Source organism: Miniopterus natalensis, chromosome 8 (assembly GCF_054644295.1).
Source record: "Miniopterus natalensis isolate mMinNat1 chromosome 8, mMinNat1.hap1, whole genome shotgun sequence".
Classification (NCBI taxonomy): domain Eukaryota; kingdom Metazoa; phylum Chordata; class Mammalia; order Chiroptera; family Miniopteridae; genus Miniopterus; species Miniopterus natalensis.
This window is the reverse complement of record NC_142088.1, coordinates 8,551,301-8,572,052: the sequence shown is the minus strand read 5'-3', so window position 1 is coordinate 8,572,052 and position 20,752 is coordinate 8,551,301. Positions and strand designations below refer to the sequence as shown.

Below are 20,752 nucleotides of genomic sequence, written 5' to 3'. Positions count from 1 at the left end.
AAGCAACTTTAACAAATAACCTCACAAATCCCAAACGAGCAAAGGCAAGCCATTTTAATGGGGTACTTTTCCTGCATTTACTCCAAGACATATTCCACCTCAGTGTGAAGTAAATTATTCAGTTTCATCAATGGCTTCAATAAGGAGCATTTTCCCTGAAGTTTTGATTCCACTCCACTATCCACATTTCTCAAAAAAATAAATCTTTCTGCTAACTTATAGTTCAGGAATATTCCTGAACAAACAATACATGGGTGAAACAACAGTAAATAAGCATGCCACATTCGTGGGTATATAAACCAGAACATGCTAGAACCACAGAAGGATGGTCTTCCCATTACTATAATCTATGTAATTATCCAATTGTCTTAAAATCTGAATATTCCCATCAATCAAAATATCTGTACTGCTGAGAGTACAGACCAACCTTTTCCTGTGACTGCGTGAACCCCGTTTAAAGCAACTTGAAACTGCAGCGATGTTATCAAACGCAAGCAAACACATTTTTTTGTGTTTGAAAAGACTGGTTTTTCTTCTTGTAAATCATTGGCGCTCGGTGAAGACAATCCACCCCAGCTCCAAGATCTATCCTCACACTGGGGGTAAATTCACTTCCAAGTCAAATGCAGCCAGTTAACTTTTAAATGTATATCCAAGGTGAGTCAAAAGGAGCCAAACAGAAGGGAAAACTCGGATGCAGTTAGTAAGGTTTATAACGCCCCGGTTTTACAGTACACTTTCAGTGTCAGTGATGTTACTGCTCTGAATTCCACACATGAGGGCTTTTCACTTCATGCGACAATGACTTGGTCTCACCCTAGCAGCACGGCACCGAGCGCGAGGGTAAAGGCGATGGGTCGGGCCATGTGTCTTCTCAAAGATAACTGTTCTTAAAAGTCCCAGGATGGCAGGCCGCTCGTCACCTCTTGGTAAAAATCGCATGCCTGACTTTAGAGGGCAATGTGGCGAATCTGAGGTCACCACAACAAGAGAGAGGAGCCACAAAGATGGAAGGGTCAGCTCCGAGAGGGAAGACGTACAGTTTTCCTGACCTTTCCACGTCCGTGCTGTTCAGTCCACATTTGGATGTCGATGTCTTTATTCAAACTCAGGTAGAATGCTGAATCGTGATCCACCCTACCCTGCGTCGCTCTTTCCCACAGGACGAACAATGGCCCTTTAATGGTCATAGTGATGATAATAATAATAATAATTAATAATAATAATAATAAAAAGCTGTGATTACAACTAGGTAGAGCTGGACACGGAGAACCTCCCAATTGATGTCTGGGTTCACGCTCCTAAATTTAGGCCCATCCCATGGCTCCGATGTGACAGAAGAGCCATCAGGCAGTGGCTGAGCACATGTCCCAAACCCTCCACATTAGTGGCTGCAGAGCCACACTGCCTACGCGGGGGTGTAACAGCTAATTAACTCCACAATGCACACGCAAGTGGACACCCGTGCTTGCCAAGGCCCGAATTTCCTTTCTTCCACTTTTCCAGGTCGCTGACTCCAAATTATGGGAGCATAAACAAAAATACCAGGATCTCCTGAATCAAATGAAAGGAGGGGGAGTTTTTAAAGTCAGGATATTAATAGTGAAATCTGCATATTGTGTTGGTATTTCCATCTTGCATATGAAACTTTAAGAAAAGACTTAACTTTGCAACATGGGCAGTACAGTTCTAATTAGTTGAAAACTACCTTAAACTAACAGCTGAAATGATACAGGCTTGAAACTCCTACGGATACAGATTTAGTCAAATGGAGAGAACCTGTGAGAAACATTCTGCAAGAAACAACCTCAGAAAGAACCTGCCACTGAACTGGCTCAGCCAAGAAGAGGTCAGCAGGGAGCAGGAGCCTTGAAAGCCTGTCAGGGGACCGAGATGAAGGCCACGGCCTCTCCTGCGCTTTATTCTGGTTTATGGGCAGCTTCCGGAGGTATTTCTGACGACTGCAGGGAAAGCTTCACAGTGCTATGCTTCTGATGTCAAAACAAAATAATTCAGCCTCAAGGTTTATTCTGGGAGGTGAACGATTCACGAGATACTCTAGATATGTATCCAATGCCATTCTAAATGAACAAATATAGGCTAATACCTCGCTGTGGTTCAGAACTATATCTGACTTCTTATAAAAAAATGTATCTTGGTTTCCTACCGGCTGATCTGCAGCTTGTTTTGCTTTGAGGTTTCAGTGAGTTGAGGTTCCCCTCCCCTCTCCTTCTGCTTTATTCATTTTACCCAAGTAGCACACGTAATTTAGTTTTCGTTTTTTTCAGGACTTTTGCAAATAATGATTCCGAGGTGACATTTGAATACTTTCTGTGCCTTTGCTAGAGGGAGTATATCAGAAACCTCTGTTTCTAACATTTATTGATCAAGTTACACAGGAGTTGGGACTGTACTAAATGAAAGTTTTCCAAATCAGAGAGAGAGAGAGGGAGAGAAAGGGGGAGCGAGAGGGAGAGGGAGGGACAGGGAGGGACAGAGCACATGAAACTCTCAACTCCTAGAAAAATAAAAATAAAGGCAGACTTGAACACAAACATTAGAGAAACTGCATAGCTCTCTGGCAGGCATGCCTGCCAAGTTAAAAAGAAACCAGACAGGTTCCAACCGAGCGAATGACCACAGGCTTTCGTTACTGACACTGCCAAACCCCTCGTGGGAATCATGCCAGTAAATGTGAAATGCATGCCTGCGAAACTCATGGTCATGTGTCAGTATTTGAGACGAAGGAAAGGTTAATTTTATATCATTTTAGCTGTATATTTTATACGATTTATCTGATCCTTCTGAAGTCACTGTATGTCATCTAGCTCCGTTTTACAGCATTTTAACTACGTACCATCTGGTAGCACTTTAGGTTCTGCCTTTTACCCTTTTCACTTTCAGAAGGCCACTTTATACTTTTGGTATTGAGAGTATATGCGAATTCTCTATATGTACGTGATTAAGGTTGTAAATGTAAACATTCTTTTTTGAGCCCCAATAATTTGAGGTCTCGTTTGTGTTGACTTTTTATAACATTAGAAGAAAAAAGTAATAGTATAAACAACACTGCATTGGTTCTCTCGAAGCATCATTTTAGGAGGTTTTTATTTTCCTCTTTATTGACGTTGCTGGTGGGGTTTTTTTCAAATTTTCTATAATAATCATGTATTATCATAGCTTTATAAATTGTAAAGATTGCCAGGGAAACAGAGAATACTCCACCACAGGAGGGGAAATCTAGGCTTTCTGGCTACCCAAGTAGTATACATAATTCAGTTACAATGTTTTTCAGACCTTTTGCTGGACAGCTGGAGGCAGAGCCATTACTCAGGGACACTGGAGCAGGGACTCCGTCACACCCCCCACCCCGTGCCCCAACACACCCTGCCCAAGAAAATACAGCTTTGTCAATGTTGGAACGAGGTCGAGAAAGAGCCCAGTATTTGTAAGCATTTTCTTAATCAGAGGTGAGAAAATAGGTAACAGAAATTCCTCCCAGTGGCAAAGTAAGACGCCAGAACACAGGAGGTGACATAGCTGGACTGAGCTTCAAGGGGTCTGAAAGCCCATCTTGCTCTGCCGGTGTCACCTGGGAGCCAGCATGACCCCTGAGGGCCCGGGGAGCCTGGCACAGGAGTGCTGCTTCTGCTCTGCCCGGTGCAGCGCCCTCCCACCGGCTAAGTTTCCAATCCTAGCCTAAGTCATGGGAGTTTAGTCTAATGCTACGCAGCAGGGGGAATCCCCCATAGACACCACACGGGGAAGGGCTCTTTACAATCATTTTACATCAGAAAGCTGAAAGATGTAGAATTTCCAACTTTAAATGCCTCATCTTTTCATTAAGGCAAACCCTAAACGGACCCCTAAATTTTGATACTGTGATGGCAAATCACCTTGAATTGCACTAGACTGATGCACTAGAGAACAATGCAACTAACTGTCTTTATAAATTTTAATTTTTATTTTCCTTCAATTTCACCAGGCTGCTGAAGTTTTAGGAGACCTCATGAGGAAGGTCAGAACAATTGCTTCATCCATTGCTCCCTTACTGTTGTTTTTAATAAGGCAGCCAGGTTTACTGTACATTAGAGCAGGTCATCCCTGCTCAAAATCTTCTCCCCAGGGAAGGGCCAAGTCCTTACCACGACCCGCAAGGCCTCACTCAAAGGGCGCCTCTCTACCTCTGACACCATCCACTCCTGCCCTCACTCACCCCATCCCAGCCTCACTGGCACACCCTACCTCAGGGCCTTTGCACCAGCTGTGTCCTCAGCTCAGCACTCTCTTCCCCCAGATATCTGCATGGGCCACTCCCTCACCGCCATTGAGTCTGTTCACAAATCCACTTCCCAGCAGGGCCTAGCCGGGCCCCCCATGTAACACGCACCACCATCACTACCCTGCCACACGCCTCATCCTCTGACCCACTCCACTATTTTCACAGTACTTACGGCTTGCTGTTTTACTTATTTATTATTTAATTGTCATTATTCCACATTCTACAATGTATGCTCCATGAAGCAATGATTTTGCCTTCTGGTCACTGACGTATCCCAAGCTTCCTGAACAGTGCCTGGCACTCGATTCACTGTGAATGAGTGAATGACTTACTGTGGCAAATCAGCACTTGCGTGAAGAAGACGAAGCAGTGATTTACCCAACGGCAGTTTCATAATATAAAAAAGAGAATGTATAAAATGTAATTATTTTGTTAACTTACAAGAGAACTGTGAGAATCGAGAAGATTAATGTTTAGAATAATGTTGACGGGTTTCAAATTATCTTTAAATCCATCATTGCCTCACGTTTTAATGGCAGAACTTTGCTTGTAGGAGAGAAGATAAATTAATCTCTTCTGGGAACTGTTGATATACTACTAGCATACAAGTATATTCGGTGTCAATCTTTGATGGATAAGTCTAAGACGACACATTAAGAGCGACGTGAGAACACTATGAAAATTTTTTCAATAAATGTTATAGTAAAAAAAGAAGCAGCAAGGATCCATCATCATAGCATCGTCCAAGAAAACCTCCCTTAGCCCACTTATTGATGAGACCAACCATCATGAAGTAATTGCCACGAGGACTAAACATTTAACTGAACTCAAAATGAGGAAATTAACATTTAACCTTTCAACTGGCTACCAAACATCTGTTCTTCCAATACATTCGACATCACCCCTCCCAGAAAATAAGACAGAGAAGAAAAGCAATCAGGAAACAAGTAACAATCGAAGGGAATATTCTGACCTCACAGACGGAGGCTGGGCTGTGGGTGTAACGCACCTGAGTCCAGAGAATTCCCAATTTACAATAAGCAGACAGCAAGCTTCTGAGGCACCTGAAACTGTAGGTAAGTACAGGAGCTTCCTTAACACCATTCATTGGGGGTAGCCATGGCACTTTCCCCCTGGAAAAACTGAAGTTTTCATTTCCAAGCCAAGGGGTTGAGAATGGGGGTCCCAGCCTTTGCCGCCCATCTCCTGACGTTGTCTTTACGATCCTCCCAGGCGTGGCCCGAGCGCCAGGACAGCGGCAGTAACCCCAGCTGCAGAACCCCACAGTGAGTCACCAACTGATCCAGCAGCTTCCAGAGCTCACCAGCAGCTTCCACAGCAGCGCTTCTCTGCGTGATTCTTGAGAATGATGTGACAGAACACGGTCGGACATCAAGATGCCTTCACACCTTTGACCTGACTCTTCCCAAGTCTGGACTATTAACTAGTTCACTGGGTTTCCTGCATGTCACTCAAAGCCAGTCTTTTTGGGGGGCGTTTTTTGGTTTAGAAATTAGAAAAGAACTATACGGATCTAGAGTGGAGAGCGACGTTTTAAATCTGTGTACACACTAAAAACCCCAATATGATAGACCAGAGAGTTCCCAGAATGCTAAAACCGAGTAGAATCGTGGATATAATAAAAACTCAGTTCTAGAGAAAACACCACTTGCCCACAGACACATGGCTGGTAAGCCGTTGAGTCAGGACCAGAGTCTGGGGACCTGGATCTCAAATACGGTTGTCTTTTGACCAAAGCAAAATGCAAGCATTCCAAGACTGTACAGGAGATCTCTGGCTGCCAATAATAACAAAAACCCAATCTTCACTTCAAATGAATGTAATTTAGTTTTTGACGTTAGTTTCCTGGTGGATAGAGTCAGTAAAACAACAGCATTGATTCTGAAAGTAAATATCAATGTCCTATAAATCTCACTGGAAAACCTTTGACTATCTTTTGCTATAAAACTAAGGACTGTCATTGGTTCTCCTTGCTTGGTAAGTTTTAGTTATGGGCTCAGTGTACGTGACACATTTCCTTTGGGAGGACGAGTTTGGAGGAGCTAATTCTGAGAGAAACCATGCAGGGTTGATTTTGGATGCAATCCAAGGAAAGCAGAAGGACTGAGTTAATTAATTCTAGACAGCCCCAAGTAATGATTCTTTAGGGTCTGACCCACCTCTCAGATAATAATCATTTTCCCTCCTAAGTTTATAAACCAACTTCAGATGCCTATGGACTGTGGTACTAACCGACCTAAAATGCATGATACACAATATGTAAAACCAACCTAACATGTGAACCTTGTAAGAAAAACGAAGGCAATGGGTTCTAGTTTCCTAAGAAATTTAAATTTTTAAAAATTTCACAGCATAATGCAAGCACATAAATCATTCTTATGTATACATTACTCCACTTTCCATGGAACACACAGAACTACCAGAATGAATTTTGTCATCAGTTAGGTTCATTGGTTAAAGTAGGAATGTAATGTAATATATTCAATGATAAACATCTATGAAAGATAGTGCGTGAGTACTCCTTCCATTCCCAAGCTTTTGGAAAAAACTACTTCAACTGGCCACTTGTCAAAAATATATCAAGAGATCAGATGGCCCTTTCTGAGCAAAGCCAGTGTTCCAGGCCGTGAAGACACAATATTGCTAAGAGAAGCAGGAAATGTGAGTAGCCACAGGCATCATGATCATAACCACCAGCAAGGAACAGATAGTGGACATTCACAAGAGGCCATGGAGATGTCCCAGAACACCCATGTCAGTGACTGAGCTCAAAGGCTAGGAAATGGCAGAGAGGGATTCCAACACAGACCTGTCTGACTCTACAGCCTGAGGTCTTCCCCCCAATCAAAGGCAGCCTTCATATGCACACAGTGCAGAAGGGACTGATGGTTACACTACATGAATCTTTTGAATCTGAGTTAAACAGACACATAGAGTCAACAATACTGCAGGCTGTTCACAAAAGACTACAGGTAATCCCCACAACTTGGGAATTAAAATAGCCCACAAGCAGTGACATTAGCCCTCTGTAAAAGACACGGACCAATCAACATGACCATGACATGGTCACAGTATGATATGGCTACAATGACAACCAAGAAATGTCTCCAGGATCTACCCTGCAGTGGCCTATCTGAAGAAAGAGGTATTAACACAAGTGGTTGCTTAGCATCTTTGAAGAAAAAGACAATTTGGAAGAATTTGTAAACACATCCCTAGGGGAAAAGGTGTTTTGTCTGGCTCCTATGAACATCTGCTCTTAACAGTTTACCTGGAGTTAGCAGGCACAATGCTGAGCGTGTTTAATTCACATATCTAGGTGATGTACCAATACTGAAGATTAAAAAAAAATGTTATTGGCATTTAGAAGACATTCCCAGTGTCATCAAGCTATAGATGGCAGGGCTAGGTGTTGAATTCAGGTAGAATTCTACAGTTTTTCAAGAAATGCCCAAGGCCTAAGGATAACCTGGAAGAGAAAGGGGTGTTGGTAGGCTTCCGGAAAGTATATGCCAAAGTTTGGATTTCTAAGCATTGCTTTAGGGAGAAGATCCAGAAAACCTAGCAGATTCCCAAGGGGGTCTTTATCCTAGAAAACTCTAAGAACCATTGGCTACTTTGAAAATGAAATTATTTAACTGTCATGGATTTAAGCTTCAGTCATGGGAAAATAGTTTAATACTATTCTAATTGCCATGAAAGTAAATCTAGGGCTAAACAGTTGATTGTGAACCTGACCTCCTGCAAATCTCTACACGATTTCCTTTTTGGGCCTTTCCCTGCTCTTAAAATGTGATATGCTTAAGGGTGGGCAGTGAAATAAACGTGCATTGGCCGGAGGGCATCTTTTCCCTGCCTGGTGGCCTCCAGCTCCTTGCACGGGGAGCCAGCCCCAGACCATGCCTAGCACAGAGCAATCAGCCATGTGTGGACAGGGCTGAAGATGGACTTCATGTCTTCCATTTTGAACACTTCTTTTTTCTTTCATTAGACCTGCCAAATAGTATGCATTTTTTAAGGGAAAATGGAACAGATATTTTGGGGTCACTTTTGCTGGCAATTACTGTTCTTTACCTCATCCCGTAGAGAAACAGGCAATGTAAGAAAAGTACACTCTACTTTCTCACTTCTTTCCCTTGCCCAACATTTTAAATAGTTATTTTAAAATTCAGAAATCTAACCTAATGGTAGCAATGTGTAGTTACAGAATAAACTGTAGTCATCATCACCTATAAACAGTTATGGCAGTTGGTAATAATGCTGATATTTAATTATAAATCTTTCAAAGGTGCTACAAATAAAAATATCAGCCCGAGGTGTTTTGGTCAATTATTTCTCAACAAAACTTGGAAGAAGAAAAAAGATGCATTGTAAAGAAAAGGAAGCCCTACTCTGTGCTTATCATATTTCACAGTTAACAAACAAGATTTGTGTGTCTTTTTTGGTCACTTTTGATCAAAGTCCAAAATTTTTAGTTTCCATAGTTAAGCCTCTCATACAGAATATAGCTGTAAATTAGAGGTATATTATAGAAGCACTCATGTTGTAAATACTTGCTAAAAATATAATGATTATACAAAGTTAGTTACCTTAAGTATTCTGTTCTTTGAACTCCTACTGATAAAATATGATTATATTCACTGGCTCTAAAAACGAACGCACGAAAATGGGGTTTAGAAGCCGTTATTTGTTTGTTTGTTTTGTTTTTAAGTCTTAATGTAACTCTTGTTAGAAAGGTTTAGTGTGGTCTTTAAAATATCGGTGTTTGGCCCTGCTGCTGACTTATGGGGAGCAGAGATTGCAACAATGCAAATTTTATCAGCACAATCTTTGGTAAGCTAGTTGCTCATTTCTTTCTGTTATGATCTGAGGCACTTTCAATATTGATTTTACTAATAAATATGGATAAACATCAGTTAACCAGACAAGTCCATGATTTCAAAGGAAGTCAGCTTTAAAAACGTTTTTTTCTCAGACTGAAAATTATTTATCTTGCAACTGAGACGGGATAAACGCCTTTTTCCTAATGCTTTACACAAGAAACCTTAACTGAAGTTTTTGCATTTGGTCCATTATGTTTTTAAATGTTTGATTCTTAAATAAGTTTAATGGTTTGAATTTTAATAGGCAATGGCATTAAGCTGCTTAGCAAAGAACTATTTATTGCCTGAATTTTCTTAGAAAATGACCATGAATGTTAACTAGACTTATTGTGGTGCTCACACCACAGTATATACACACAGTGAATCATTACACTATATAACTGAAACTAATAATCGCCATAAAGAAAAAAGAAAATTTTACAGCAATTTGATATTGTCCCAAGCTCATGATCAGTAGGCTCATCTCAATAAAAAAAAAGGTGTAAAAAAAAATGACCATAAGCAAAGACAGGTTCAAGTTCTGCTGAGGTACGGATGTGATTGTTTAACTTATCTGATATAAAAGAAAACTAACATAAAACTATAAATTTCACTTTGAAACTTCACATCAATCCCATCTACACGTGTGCATTCTGCTCCTGTCATCCGGAAAAACCAACAGAACAGAGGTTTAGTTCAGGTGTCTGTCCCAGCGGGCCCGACAGATGACAGGGACACGATCTCCTCTGTCAGTCAGCGTTCCCCACCAAATGACTCCCTTTTTTCTCAGGAACAAAATTTCTAGGGAGCGTGTGTGTATGTGTGAGAGAAAGAGGGGGGGGGAGAGAGATCTCATTTTCTGAACTCGCTCCCCTGTGCAGCCACACTAATCCACTTGCTGACCCTGAAACGTGTCTTTCTAGAACCCATCTCTAGCCCCAGCTCCCTCCTCCCCGTGCGGGAAAGATGCCCCGCACCCAGCCAGGTGTGTTACAGCCTTTCAGAACCTCTCACCCCCCCCCCACCCATGCACCCTAACCCTTCCTGGCTGCATCTTCATTCTCAACGTCCACGAGAGGCCCACAGTTGGAGGGGGAGCACCTGCCGCCCTCTTTATACCTTTTCCCTCCCCGCAGACAGGAAGAAGCACAGTCACTTCTGCTTCCTTTATGTCTCCTAATACCCTCCAGTCCCGGGTGCGGATCCCAGCAGGCATTCGGCAAATGCGTGCCCACAGCAGGGTTACAATGCTGTGCTATGCCTGCGCTCAGCCTGACTGGAGCCAAAACTGCCCTTAATACAGTCAGTGCCCAGACACATGCACAAGCAGACGAGCGAGCAAAGCCACGCTCCGCACACAGTCACACGAGCTCTCTGCTGGTGCGGCCATGGCCCTTCATGCCAGCTTCGGACGTGAGGGCCCCACCTGCGAGCTACACCCAGGGCGAGCCCAGCTCCTGATCCGCAGTCACACAGGGACACGTGGATTGACCGTTGAGCCCCAGGTCGGCCCTGCTTCTCACTCTGATACTAACGTATGTTATGACTGGAGAGGCACATGATTTTCTTGATGCTGATAACAGGGCGTGAGAGCCAAAAAGAAGTTTTAAGATTGTATCTCGGGCCCAAGCTCTCCTGGCGTGACAGCTGAGGACCTGTCCTGGAAAGTTAGGTGGCCTGGTGAAGGTCACGACATAGTGGGGTGAAGGACCTGAATCCCCTCACCTTCTAGTCCAGCAATCCTTCCAAGCACCATGTTCCTCTGTCTTTCTAGTAATGTTTGCCTTAGGCTGCTTTTCAAAATAAGCTTCCCCTCTCAAAACAGACATTCATGTTTTGGGGGAAGAAAGCTCAAGGGCAGACATACAGGGTAGTGGAGGGAGATAACAGCAGATGGTTTTCCAGAGATAAAGAAGGGAAACTAATCCACTCAGAGACAAAATACACACACGCTCACATCCCTAAGTACACCTGTCGCTTCAGCAACATCAAGCCTTGGCTGCTAAGGGGACAAGTTATCTCAGAAACCATGGGGTGGAGAGAAGGGAGGGTCCTGGTGGTAGGCTCAGGAGGCTCCCGGGACATGCATTCCCTCCAAGCCACCTTTCTGTATGTCTACGGATTAACCCCTCCCACTCACACACTTGTCCTGACACACGCACCCACGCTCTCTTCTGAAAAGCTGGAGGCAGGGTGGCCTGAACCCCGGGTCCCACGGCCTCCTGCACGGGTTCCCTGCAGCAATTCCAGAATCCAAACAACGTGCCTCAGAGCTTCATTACCCACCCCCGTCCGTGCTCGGCTTGCTATGCATGTGAGAAATTTCTTCCCAACAGCACTGTTTCTTGTCATCAGGAAACAGATCTCAGACTTGTGGGCTTTTCTTTTCTAATAGCCTCCCCAGTTAAGAACACAAGGATTAGCAAGTAGAAAAAACGACCACCTGAAAAGCGACTCATGCACTGTGTCTCCATTTAACATTTCCTCTGGACAGACTAATCCACTTAGATTGTATCAACGCTACCTCTTGCTTGGCTAATTTTGTCTTATAGTTAACTATGCCTCTAATTAGATTTTTTCTCCTGGAGTCTTTTGAGAGGCAGACTAGCCTTTGGTTCTGTTTCAAATCTTTCAAGGAAAATAAAGATACAGGAAATAGGGGGCAAAAGTCCCAGGCCATTTTCAACATGACTTTGAAGTTGAATGAAACATTAATAACTTGGGATCCAATTCATTTTTCAAAGTGATGGGTGTTTGATCTTAATGTGAATTTCTGTGTGTGATCAGGAACAACTTTGTTCAAGAGGCTTAAATATGCTAAACTCACACCCTGCATGGTAATGACCACTGAAATGTGTTCATTTGCTTCCTACTATGGCCCAGTCCGAGCTCATTAAAAATCAGACCCCAGGGCCTTTATGCCTTGATAATGATACCTACAGTTAAGAACAGAATTTGTTAGGAGGGGGAGGTGGCACATCCATCAGATTCTTTCAAAGTTCAGGTTCAATCTGACCTGCCTTGTTATATGGTCAAACCTCCCCAAGATTGCTGATGTAGACTCCATTATCTGAATGCTTAAGGTAGTAAAACCATGAGGCCAAAAGATTGCTGATATAGGTTAGATTATCTGAATTCTTAAGGTATTAAAACCATGAGGCCAAATGGAATTTGAAAGGTAGGACTCACACTTAGAATTGAGGACTCGACTTCTTAGTAAAGAAACTGAAGGCACATGCTTGTTTAAGAGATAAAAGAAAAACGTTCTAGACATACATGGAGTTTTGAATCACATTTGGAAAAAATGTGATCTTAGGATAGTCCTCTCTCCCACCTTCCTGGTATTTGCAGTCTATGATATTTTGTTTCTTTATTTCATCTATTGGAATGAATTCCTCAGGAAAAAAAATTAAACCTTATGAACCATTTTTAAGTGTTTCCTGTTTAGCTTTATCCTATTTCTTTGAAAATAGCCTAGCTAACATTATGGAATGAATTTCAGGGCCCCGTGCAAAAGTCTTGAACTGGATTCTCTCGTTCAATCCCCAGGTAACCAGAAGAAGTGGCCAGATTAGGAGAGGTGTGAGCCATGTGTCCAAAGTCACGGAGCTTACACACGGGGCCTGGGGTGTCCGCCTTGCCACATGTCGCCCCACCTCCACATCACACCGGGTCCCATGCCCGCCTTTAGATGAGATAGGCATGGGCTTCGTGAAAACCTGTGCCGAATGCTCCGTGTGTCACAGGACGGAGAGGCGTCTTCTGACAGCATGTCCTGTCACCTGATAAAATCTTTACACTTCGCTTCAAAGAAACATTAATTTTTTTTCAGGCCTCACAGCTTCAGCTGCAGGATCAAAAACTGTTACCCTGATTTTTTTCTTTTTTCAAGGAAAACAAGGAAAGCAGCAGACACTGAAACTGAGGGCAGAATAATTCAGTGATAATCTGCATCTGGTACCAGATCTGAAGGGTCTTTTCTGAGGATTTTAGGGATGTGAGTTCCCAACTTGCTGGAATGTTCAGCTATTCACTAAACGCAGGGAGGCCCACCCAGATCACCTACAAACATTTCTGTGCTTTACTGATTCAGTCCTGGGAAGCAACTAGAAATATTATTCTACCTCTGTTACCAAAAGTTTCAGTCACTGAAGTGAGAAAGATGGCTCACATATTTTCCCCTCAGCTATTCTCCGTTCTCTTATGAAAGTAAAATACAAAATACAATGAGGAGTTCTGAACTCTAGCCAAGAGCCCAAGCCCAAGTTAGCGAGAAAGAAAGAGAAGTCCTGTGCGTGTGTGTGTATTTTAAGGGGACTCCTTCTGCCACCATCCCAACTCCAAACACATCCAAGCTTAAGAAATTATAAAACATAGGTTAAAAACAAAACAGTTTTGCTGGAGAAGTAATAAAAATGACATATTTATAAAGTCATTGTTACATAATTTAAAAGATAAATTAACAAACAAATAGGTCCAGAGACATGGGACAGACCGGGGAATCTCAGAGAGCAGGGGGTGGAGAAGGTGGGAAGGGATTAACCAAAGAATTTATATGCATATGTGCATAACTCGTGGACACAGACAATAGTAGTGAGGGCCTGGGGTGGGGTGGGGCCTTGGGGAAGGGGTCAAAGAAGGGGAGAGAAACGGGGGCCATCTGTAATACTGTCAACAATAAAACATAAATTTTGAAAAAAGGTATTACATTCAAATAGAAAATACTGAAGCGTCTAATAATAGACAGATGGTAAAAAGTGACCGTTTTGCCACCCCAGATGCTTACAGCCCTTCCCAGAGACAATCGCTGCCTCTTGAGTTCCTCCTGGAAGCTTTCAGTTTATATACAGGCGCATCTGTGTGTTTATTTTACACAAATGGGGGAAGAATGTGCAGGATCTAAGCGGACAAGCTACGCCACACCTGGAAGAACAGGCAGGCGTGGGAGGGGCTGGGGAGCCGTGGTGTCCTGGCCCAGGGCTCCTTGGGGACATGGAACAAGGCATGCCTGCGGCAGGACCATTCATCTGAGACTAAGTGCAGGGAGATGCTCTGAAAGCCGTGTCCAGTCGGAACCAGTTCAGGAAGTGACCGTGCAAAGGCCGAGCCCCCTGGAGGAATGGCCAAGCTCAGGCCAAGCAGGGTAGGGGGTGTCAGCGCCTGAGGTACCCTCAAGGCCAGCATTGTTCCCGGGTCCACCGGCCTCAAAAGGTCCCCACACCGCCACCTCAGAAACGTCACAATTTCCATAAAGTAAAAGTGAAATGAGGATTAGCCTAGCGTTAGAGTATAATCCTCTTCTGTGTGCTTGATACAAAATATTGAGAAAGTTTACAGAACTTGCCGCCGAGAACGGGAGATCCAGGAGAGAGCGGAGCTCCTGGCTCGCTGAGCACAGTCTCTGGGGCCCAGACCCAGGGCTGGTTTCTGTGGACACTGAGCCCTGGGTTCAGAGAGCACCACACCTGCTTTATGGCTCTGCTGTCATCGCCTGTAAATTCTCAGTAAACTTTGAACAAGGGCCCCTACGTTTTCATTTTGCATTGGGTGCCACAAATCCCATAACCGATCATGCCTGGAACACTGCCTAGCACAGGGCAGGGGTCCGAGGTATTTGTCCAACATACATATGAGTGAGTACATGGAAGTTGCCTTAGAACACGGGCCAACACACTACAGCCTGTAGGCCAATTCTGACCCTCCCTTGCTTGGCCCTCCCTTGTTTGGGTAAATAAAGTTTTATTACAATGCATCCACACTCATTGCACCTTTGTCCATGTCTCTCACTCTACAATAGAAGAGTTGAGTGAATGGTGACAGAGACTACAGAGCCCACAAAGCCCAAAGCATTCACAGTCCAGCCCTCGGCAGAAAAATTGTTCTGGCCCCTGCCGTAGAACTTGAACTGTCTTAAATTTTCCTACCCAAGTAACTGTAACAGCAGCAAAGGCAGGTAGCCTTGTGAGACCAAGCCTTGTTGGCCTTGAGCCACTGGCCATAAATAAGCTATTTCTTAGGCTTTTATCTTTTTTTTTTTTTTTTTTTTTTAATATATCTTTATTGATTTCAGAGAGAGGAAGGGAGAGGGAGAGAGAAACATCAATGATGAGTCACTGATCAGCTGCCTCCTGCACACCTCCTACTGGGGATCGAGCCTGCAACCTGGGCATGTGCCCTGACCAGGAATCCAACCGAGATCTGATCTCCTGGACCATAGGTCGATGTTCAACTGCTGAGCTACGCACGGCCGAGCAGGCTTTTATCTTTAAAGTGTATGTGAATTTTACATCTTGGACCCAAATATATTCATGTTTTAATATAAAAAATACATACTTTTTAATCTAAAAATGATCTGGATGAGTAGTGTTCATCCCCTGAGGTCCCCTCCACACCCGTGGCAAGGATGTGTATAAAAAGGGCATGAGCACCTCAGTTTGCAGATCATGAGCCTGGTTCCCCTCCCAACAGGCCCGGGTGGGGTGGAAGGAAGGACCCGGGAGCATTTCAGCATGCACTGAAGCTCACTGCATGCCCATCATTTCTTATCAGCCCCACGGGCCTGCTAGACAAGCTCCAAACAGGACATTCAACAGAGAACCCTGAATGTGTTTACCCTTGACAGAATGTACTCGGCCTACACCCCATGGCCCTGAGCGACTAATGAGCGATGGCATTATCTCCCCCGGGCCGTTTCGGAAACTCTTTAGAGAGAGCTATCCAGGGCCTAGACCCATCTGTGGGGAAGTTTTCAGGCCTGGGGCTTTATCGGAGACTTTTTGGAGCCCACCTTCCTCATAAGGGTCAATGGCATTTCGTTTCTAACTTAAACAGTTTGCGGTATAAATTCTTAATTTATTCGGCTATTAGCAGCCACGCAACAAGCGTTTTCTTAGGGTGCTGGTGAGACGGTTCAGTACAACACTGAGAATGCGAGGGGCATCTGCCTCTGGCACCCGCGTCCTGTTCCATCACGGCCCGGGACCCGGGGGCTCTACGTGGCGACTGTGGAGTTTCTCCTGGGTAAATGGCTAGGACACTTCAGGGGAAAAAAGAATGCCATCAGAAGTGTAAGATGTGCCAGGAAGGGAGACAGTCAGGGGCAAGGACAGGCGCCAGGGAGGAAGCAACCTTAGCGAGGCCTCGGATCTCTGGGACAATCTCTGGCTGTAGTAACAACCACCGAAAATTGGAAGGGGTTTGTTTCTGTTCTGTTTTGTTTGAATCTCATAGATACAGAGAACAAACTGATGGCCACCAGAGAAGAAGGGGTGGGGACAGGGTGAAAAAGGTGAAGGGGATTAAGAGGCACACACGTCCAGGTATAAAATAAATAAGCCACGAGGATGAAACGTAGAGCCCAGGAAACAGAGCCAACAATATCATAACTTTGTACGGGGACAGGTGGCTACCAGGCCGGCCGTGGTAATCACTGAGCAAGGCATATAAGCGTCAAACCACTATGTTGTACACCTGAAAATAGTATAATATTGTATGCCAGCTATAATTTTTTAAATGAAGGAAGGATTCATGGAGCTATCAAGAAATGCATATCTTGGGGAACTCGTAAAGGGATTTTCTTTGTCTGTGTGAGACGGGAGGGGTAACTTTATCTATTATGTCTGTCCACAGTGAAATTATTCATGGGACCTGAAGGGACAGGCGTTGACAATACAGTGTGGCAAGCACGCAGCCTGCTGACCATTCCCTTCCAGCTGTTGCTAGTAAAACACCACATAAAAACTGTAAGCTATTGTCAGCATTTGTCACAAAAAAGAGTAATGGGAACTCGGAAGTAACAGTTCCGGCGAGAGGCAAACACAAGTTTCCCTGGTGTTATTGTGACATCTGTGGGAAGGGAAGTGGGTGAACCCTCTTGGGACAACGGAGCACCACAAAGGGTCACTTCCCTCCCGATTCCCAACCTCCTCTCCCTCGAACCAACCACTGGCCAGCAGCCCAGACCCGGGCCATAGGGGGAGGAAAGCGCCCATTACAGTAACAGACTGCTTCACCCTCAGACTGGAGTTTAAATCGCCCCAATAACTACACACTGATTACCATTCACCTATGCCTCAGACAACAATCTCAATGTGCTGGGTGGGGAGGGCGGTCGTGGCAGGATCTACAGGTTCACAGCTGGGGTCTCCCCCCTCCTCAATTCCTTTTCACCTTTCCTGTCTATATAATATAAAGAGACTGCAATGAACATGGGAAATGGAATTATCTGAGTTAGGAGAAGGGGCTGCTCATGCTGCTTCGGGCTAACATAGATTCTGGTCAAGAAATGGCTTCACAGCTCAGCCTGGGAAGGTCTCTCTCCAAAGAAGATTTCAAATCAGACCAAGTAACCTTTGAGGTCTTCAGCATCCGGCTCTCTCAGTTTAGATAAATAACATACATTATGAGAACTGGATCTGCAACACAAGAACATGATTACTCATATTTCAAATGGGCTTTCCATTTAAGTTTCTTTCCACGGGTAGTTCACCCTTTTAGTTCACAATGTGGTTTTAAAAGTCACCTCAACTTTTCAGAAGCATGTGGCCTGCATAAAGCAAAGTCATATTGCATTTTTATTAACAGTATCCCCAAAGCCTTTTAAGCTTTACCCTGTAAATCCTCACTGCTATCTTCTTACGGGGGGAAGAAATAAAGAAGAAAATGAACAAATCCTTCCACTGCCATTTCAACCGTTCAATAGCAAATTCTCCCCAGTAAGGCGTTTAAGTGCACTGGGCTCCGAGCTCCTGAAACACAATAACCCTAGCATTGTTTTGTTGACCAAGGCAGAGATTTCTCAAACAAAGGCAGGGTGCAGAAGTATGAAGCTGATTCATACAATATGATTCAAATATAAACACAGCTCCAAGGTGCATGGGGTATGAAATCTCTGTGCTAGGAACCTGGGTCACTGGCACAATGGAATCCAGGACCACTTCCTGTGTGTACATTCCAGGTGGGATGCTATGAGCACCTCTGGTTTCCCAGAGTAAGAGTTGGCAAGAGTCAGGAGTGGAGCGGGACAAAGACAGGGGGTTACAAAGTGGCCCCGGCTGCAGGGCAACAGGGAAGGCCACCCCTTCTTCCCTACCACGTGGCAGTAACAAGAGACATCAGTCACGGAGCACTTACGGTAGGCAAAGCTGCTCTATGCACTTTCATCTGCGTTAACTCACAGAACCTGTATCTGATTCCTTTACACTCTTAAAAATAGACAGCCCCCCAAATGTTTGTTTATGTAGGTTGTAGCCATATGTTACATATGTTACATTTCTGGCTCGGGAGAAGACAGCAGGAACTCCCCTAGCTGCTTCTGCACTCAATCCGTTGGACTACCTCAGGTCACAGTCATATTTGCCTCAAGAAAACTCCATGTACAGTCACATGGGAATGAACATGAACAGGGCAGATAATATCATGTTATCATGAAAAAAGTTTGGCCTTGTGGCTCTCTGAAAAGTCTCAGGGACTGCTAAGGGTACCCAGATCGCTCTTTGGGAATCCTTGCCTTATGAGTTTGGAACAATTATTATCTCCATGAGCAAACTGTCACAGAGAGGCCAAGGGCTTATCCAAGGACACACTGCTAGAACAGGTGAGAGCAGGTAAAAGGAAAAGGGCATAATAGTTACCCTCATCTGGTTGTTGCGAGGATCGAGATCATGAATGCAAAGGTTTATTCATCCCTCTTGGCCTATCACAAGTGCTCTAGAAAGTGAATATTTCCTGTTAGGCAAAATCTGGTGGAATGCCAGGGAAACTTCGCACATTTCTGACCGACTGATCATATGACACCAGCAAGAAAAATTAAATCTCCACAGCAGGTGCTGTCTAGAGCATGGACCCTGCCCCAGTCCCTGGGATGGAAGCAGTCTTTTGCAACTCAAACTCCAGGGCCTCATTCCACCCTCCCTTAGGCAAATGATGCTGGCGGCCTGCACTGCTCACTGTCACCCTGTTCCTTGGGAAACCTGAGCAAGCCAAGAGAGCTGCTCCATTATTTACAGCCTCCTTTCGCATCACGCTGTATTTACAAGGAACCCTCAACAGACAACAACGGCGTCTCTAGTCTGTGCAGCCGAACCTCTCCTAGGAACTGGACTATGGTCTTCCTGTCCGGGGGCTCAGCTCTCCATTGCTCTCCTTGTCCACCAGCTTTCTGGACCCACATGGTCCTCCAGTCCTGCCGGCAGTGGGCCACTTGAGCAGAGAGCACCAGGGGCGTGCAGGTCCCTTTTGTTCCTCTTCGGATTTGGGAAGTGAGTTCACCTGGGGAAGTGAGTCTAGTGCAGTTGAGGCCACTGCACTCTCAAAACTCTCTGAGCAAGAGCAAGAGGCGCCTGGAGCTGTTGCTTCCACCCCAGTGCAGACCCCGGGATTTGTCACACCTGCAGCTCTGCAACTGGCCTTCCTGTTTTCACTTTGACACCTCTCCCTCCACACACACACACACACACACACACACACACACACACACACACACACACACACACACACACACCAGTCTACTCTCCACCAACAGCCAAAAAAAATCTTTTAAAAGTATAGAAGGGATAAGCTCAGTTTCCTTGCGATAACGCTCCTAAGGATCCCCCAGTCAGTTGGAATAAAAACCAAACTCCTCAGTTGGCTTATGGCCCTGCCTCATTTGGCCGGCCCACCTTTCTTGCTACAAGCAAGGGTTTCTTCTCTCTGGCCTTTGCTCCCCCTGCTCCCACCACCCATTGGGCTCCTCCAGGACCCCCCACAGCTCAGGTGTCACCACCTCCTGGAAGAGGCCTTTCCCGCGCGCCCCCGCCGCTGACCGCCTCTCCACGCCTGGACCCCGCTGTGCCGAGACAGCAGAGCTCTTACTCTCAGAGGCTGTCTGTATGTTCCTGGTGCATTACGCGTCTCCCTCCAGCCACACCTCCCTCCTAGAACGTGAACCCCAGATTGCAAAGTCTCCACCGGGTCCCCCCGGTATCCCCAGCGCTCAGCCCCACGCCTGGCACAGACTGAGCGCTCGGCAAGCGTTGCTCGAATGAATGAAGCAGCGGCGCCCGGTGGCCGCAAGAGTCCGGGGCTGGCGTCCCCGGTGCCCCGGCGCGTCCGCACCGTCCCCGCGGCCGAGGGACCGGGCAGCGCCCCCGCGGAGCCGCGCGCCCGGCCGGGCTCCGCAGGTGCCTCCCGGGAGCGCGCACTCCCGGGGCCGCGCCGCCGCGCGATCGCCCGCACTCACCATGATGACCCGGCCGCCGCCGCCCCGGCCCGCGGAGCGCGGAGTGGCGAGCGCTGCGCGCGCGAGGGCGAGGGAGGGCGAGCGCGGGGCCGGCGCGCCTGACAGGTGAGGCATCCGCCGCGGACCGCGCTGTTTCCCACAATGCCTCGGACGGAAAGTTTGCAGGCTCCTCCCCCCGGGCCCCCCTTCCCGCGCCCCGCCCGCCCCGCCCCCCCGGGGCAGCTCGCCCCGCCCCGCGCCGCGCTGGCGCCCCAGGTGCCAACCCACCTGCGCGCTCGGCTGCTGCGCGCCTCGCCTGCCCGCGCGGGGCTAGGGGCCCCCGGGTCCTCCCTGGAAAGCCCCGCGCGGGGAGCCCCGATGGGGGCG

The 20,752-nt window shown here is 45.9% G+C and overlaps 1 protein-coding gene across 1 annotated transcript in view; it reads right to left on the bottom strand.

Moving 5' to 3' along the window:
• Window positions 1-20,456, bottom strand: part of AP1S3 (adaptor related protein complex 1 subunit sigma 3) — a 46,020-nt gene extending 25,564 nt beyond the window's left edge. The window contains exon 1 of the mRNA XM_087819564.1: window positions 20,387-20,456. Within this exon, the coding sequence (XP_087675690.1) occupies window positions 20,387-20,389 (3 nt within the window). The 5' untranslated portion in view covers window positions 20,390-20,456. The remainder of the gene's footprint in view (window positions 1-20,386) is intronic.
• Between the last annotated feature and the right edge of the window lie 296 nt (window positions 20,457-20,752).